The following is a 4607-nucleotide window of genomic DNA, read 5'->3' as shown; positions in this document are numbered from 1 at the left end:
CTGTATCCTAAGCAGCTCTTCCTTCTTGATAGGTCGGCGAGTGGCCCACAGAATGCAGCGCCTGCACGCTGGACGCCTCCTCAAGACTATCTATTGGGGGTGTAAGCAGAAGTGCTAGAACTGATATCTCATCCTTTAGAAAGACTCCAGAAAATGAGGCCACTCTGGAAGGAAGTGAGACCTCACTCTGAAGGTGAATGGAGTCTTAGGGGACACCAGGAACGCCTGTCGGCCGCAAAGGAACTGGTGAATGCCAGTTGCCTTTCGATTTTCCGGACACAGCGTAGTGACCATTCCTGATTCCATCTCCTCCTCTCGAGGTGCCCAGAGCCCCACTGTAACACTGGCACACTGTCCTGTCCTTGCCCTGGTGGTCTGCATGTCAGCCTCCCCACAGCACTTTGTATAGGGTCCTGCTCACCTCTGGATGTCTGGTGCCCATTAATGAGCAAGGGCCAAGGGCTCTGGGGTCAGTGGCTCGATATGCATCCTGGCTACCCCTCACCCCTGCCTCCCTAGGAAGCTTTGTCGACCCCATCACTGAGTGAGGGGTAAACTGAGACCCACGGATGGTGCACAAATGGCCCTGGGTTATACAGCCCATCCCCTGTAGGATGGGGACCAACCGGAGCCTCTTGCCAAGTGAGTCTGTGTTCGATCAGCCTGCCACCCCCCTCTGCCCCTCTACCACAAGACAGGTTGGGAGGATGGGGAGAACTCCAAACTTCCAATTCACAACTCACAACCCCCCAGGGCTGCAAGGAACAAAGACAGGCAGGTGCATCTGCAGATGATCTTTATTTCTCATGCTTCTCGGAACCGAGTGGGAGTTTTGGAGGTTCGACTTGGGGTACGTTTTCTCCTGGCTGGTCCCCTTCAGCTCTGGGTCCACCTGGAGGAGAGGAAGAAGGTGCCGCTTTTGCACCTCCAAGCAAAGCCCCAAAAGCTGATCCGACGGAGCCCAGGAGGATGTTGGATGATGTGGAGAGTCCAGCTGCCCCTGTGGGAGACAGAGGGTGAGCACAGGAAGGGTGCTGGGGCCCCTCAGGAGGCCTGAGGCCCAGAGATCCCACCTGGATGCCTCCCCTGGGTCCTGAATGCCCCAGGGCTCTGCTTTGGACAGAGGGAGGGGGTGAATTCATGGGAAGTGAGAGACAGAGGGAGAGTCAGCCACAGACCCCAAGAGCTACAGGTCCCACTGAGGCCTAGAGAGGGGAGGGGACCTGCTTAGGCCACCCAGGTGTCAGATTTGGGTAGGGCTAGACCCAGAGCCCAGCTATCACATATCCTGGGCTCCTTCCCTCCTTCTCCTTTCCAGAACACCCTCACCGCTCCGCTTCCCTCCTGACCCCAAACCTCACCCAGGACTCAGGGAGGACACTGCGGCAGAGGCAAAGGACCAGGGACATTGATGCCCACGAAACTGGAGGAAGCAGACAGGCCCTCCCTCCGGCTTAGCCGCTGGGCTGAATCCTGTGCTGCTGTGTCACACCCTCCCCGCTTCCTCCCGCCCGGACACTTACCCACGGACTGGAGAGTGGCCACCAGGCTGCCGGCGGCAACTCCACCCCCATTGGCCATGGCGGCCGCTGACATCATCTTGGCCGCTAAGGAGGAGGCTGCGATTCCTGCCCCAGTGAAGCCCATGGCGCCCAGCACCACGGGCACAGCCCCCACGGCCAGGGCTGTAGGGGGAGAGGAGCTGGGTCGGGGCGTGGACTCAGGGGAGTGGACTCCCTTAGGAATTCCTTGACAGTTTCTGGGGACTGTCTGCTGGGAGCAGACGGGAGGCAGCCGCTTGGAGAGGGGTCCCAAGGTAAAGAAGATGGGGCTGTGGAGCCAGCTTGGGACAGTAGGTTAGAGTAGGCCCCTGGTTGGGTCTCTAACTTGCTGGGTGACTACGGGGAAGTCACTACCCCACCCTGGGCTTCAGGTTTGTGTCTGTGTAAATGTAGAGGTGAAATAAACCAATAAACCACTGCTGTTTTTAGCAGCAAACCCCGTTTCAAATGAAATCTTCTCTACATGCTCATTACATATAAGGACTAGAGTTGCAGCTACGTCGGGGATCGCGGTGACCTTTTCCGAGCGCGTACGGCTCTCGGCCCCTAAGATTCACCCGCGTGGCTCCCGGAGCGGAGGGGGGCTGACGGACCAGCTCTCACACGCCCGGCAGCGCCACCTCTTTAAGGCCTCCCTCCCACCCTGGGACCCAGGCCAGCTGAAGGCCTGGCGATGTGGGGATCCAGGAAAGTCACCTCCTCCTATCGCAGCAGCAGCTGCCCGTTCTTGAGAGAGAGAGAGAGAGAGAGAGAGAGTTAATTGAGGGAGTGAGGGAAAGAAGCGAGTCCTCTGGCCCTCCGTGGGTTGGGGTCTGGGAGGCCCGCCCCCTGCCCAGGCCACCAGCCTGATGGGGAAGAGAAACTTACTTATCATGGTGACGCCCTCCTCGCAGCCGCTGAGCTCAGGAAATGACTAAGCTGCACGAGATGCTGTTATTTCTTGGAGAACCACTAGGGACGCGGCCGGCGTCTCGTAGCATCTCGACCCCAGCAAAACGCAACAACGCACATTCTGCGCGCCTGCTCGCCCGCCCCCCATCCCGCTTCCCACCGCTACTCGCCGGTCTTACCCGCCTCCCGCCTTCATCTCCCTAGTCCTTCTCCTCCCGGCGCCGCCTCTGCTGGCTCCCCCCGGGTGGTTCTCTCTTGTTTGGTGGCTCCACCGAAAGGAAAAGAGCCCTAAAGCACCTGGAAGCCGTTGCAAGCGGACCGGGGTTCCAAGTTGTAACATTTTGCCCCCTGATGACAGAAGAGTTGTTCGCCACAAAACAAAACAAAACGAAAAACAGAACGTAAGAAGAAAATTTAATTTCACTTCCGGAGGGAGACAGTCGTAGATTTTGGTGCATTTCCAGGCTATTTCGCTAGGACCGCCCCATCTCCGTCACTCTCTGAATGTGTAACCTCACCTCCAAGTTCCAATCACACTTGCACACTACTTTGTAAATTACTCATTTTATTTAATCGGCCGTTTTTGTTTCCCCAGGCTGTTTAACATCCTTCAACAGAATTTTTTTAAGTTATATTTATTGAGGTATAATTTACACAGAGAAAAACTCAACTGTTTTTTGGCCGCCCTGCTTTCCCTGGACCAGGGATGAAGCCCATACCCCCTGCAATGGAAGGGTGGAGTCTTAACCATTGGACCGCCACGGAAGTCCCAAAGCTCAACTTTTGAGTGTACTTTTCTATGAGTTTGGACAAACTTTCACAGTCGTGAAACACCGGCTCAGATACACAACGTTTTCATCACCCATCTCCCCCATCCCCCAATTCTCTCATGCTCCTTCCTCATCAACCCCTCCCTGAGCTCCGGCCGTAGCGGCCTATGATCAGTTTTCCATCCCTAAACATTTGCCTTTTTGTATAATTTCAACACGATTTTTGCTTGTCATCAAACATTCTGTCCTGGGGATAAACTATAGTTCAATGTATCAGTCCACGCCTCCCCCCACCCCCAGCCTTTTTGTTTTGGCTTCGCAGCGCAGCATGTGGGATCTTAGTTCCCCTACCAGGGATCCAGCTGGTGCCCCCTGCATTGGAAGTGCCCGGTCTTAACCACTGGACCACCAGGGAGGACCCCCTTTTTAAGGGTTTAAATTCTTATTTTTCCTCTATAAGTTATCCTGGCTTGAAGTGCTTACATCACGGTTCACAAGTATTTTCTGATAATATAGTCCTAGAGGAAGAATTGCTGGGTCAGAAACTGTACATGTCTTATGCCACTTGACACTTCATTGTTAGGTTGTCCTCCAAAAATATTGCATCAGTTTACACTCCCCCCAAAAGTATGAGAGAGGATCTATTTTTCTCTACTCCTAACCAACAGTTAGCTTTGTCATTAAAATAAAAAAGACCTTTGCTGATGAAAGGTGAAAGATGATGACACTTTAATTTACATTTCTTTTTTACTTCTAATCAGGCTAAACCATTTTTAAGTTACTTAGGCTTATGCGGTCTTATTTTGTGAATTATCTTCTAGTATTCTTGGACCTTTCTTCCGTTGAAGTGTTACTTTTTTTCCTTACAGATATATAGGAATTTATTTATGTTTAACTATTTTAATCCTTTCTCATAGACGTTGCAAAGTTTTGTTTCCAGTTCCTCACTTTTTTTTTTTTTGAGGGGGTAGGGGGACTTTTTTTAATACAGAAAAGTTTTTAATATTTATGCAAATGTGCCAACATTTTACTTTATTATTTTTTCCTTCGTGTGCCTAAAAAGGCTATTTCTGCTAGCTATCAGATACATCATCACCTGTATTTTGGGTTTTTTTTTTCACTTTTTAAAATTAATTATTTAATCCATATGGAATCTAGTTTGGTACATATAGGGTACTTTACATATCTATGTATGTCTTAGACAACCAGCTCAGATATAAACACCATTTATTAAATTCCAACACTATTCATTAAATCATCTTCTATTTCCTCTTTGATTTGAAATTCCAACCTTATATTCAATATTCATATACTTGTATATATGCCAGTATACCTGTTTTGGAACATTCTATTCTGTTCCAATGAGCTATCTTTTCTGGCAACA

General features: G+C 50.9%; 1 protein-coding gene across 1 annotated transcript; it reads right to left on the bottom strand.

Annotated features, from left to right (window-relative positions):
- Positions 1-779: 779 nt before the first annotated feature.
- On the bottom strand, positions 780-2559 carry LOC309819090 (interferon alpha-inducible protein 27-like protein 2). The gene is made up of 4 exons (XM_082649176.1): positions 2430-2559; positions 2259-2288; positions 1524-1685; positions 780-1000 (listed from the first exon to the last, which is right to left on the bottom strand). Exons 1-4 carry the CDS (start codon positions 2434-2436, stop codon positions 798-800), a joined length of 402 nt encoding a protein of 133 aa, XP_082505302.1. The 5' UTR covers positions 2437-2559; the 3' UTR covers positions 780-797.
- Positions 2560-4607: the final 2048 nt, after the last annotated feature.

The sequence above is a fragment of the Grampus griseus genome (genome assembly GCF_964374135.1).
Source record: "Grampus griseus genome assembly, chromosome: 2".
Lineage (NCBI taxonomy): Eukaryota > Metazoa > Chordata > Mammalia > Artiodactyla > Delphinidae > Grampus > Grampus griseus.
The sequence above is the reverse complement of the archived record's forward strand: the minus strand, read 5'-3'. Positions and strand labels throughout refer to the sequence as shown.

What these genes read in the sequence shown, in the direction of transcription:
- LOC309819090 (XM_082649176.1), bottom strand. An exon ending in TGCTGCTGCGATAGGAGGAG is followed by an intron (nt 1,686 to 2,258) that starts GTGACTTTCCTG and finishes CTCCCCCTACAG; the next exon opens with CCCTGGCCGTGGGGGCTGTG. An exon ending in GGCCACTCTCCAGTCCGTGG is followed by an intron (nt 1,001 to 1,523) that starts GTAAGTGTCCGG and finishes TGTCTCCCACAG; the next exon opens with GGGCAGCTGGACTCTCCACA.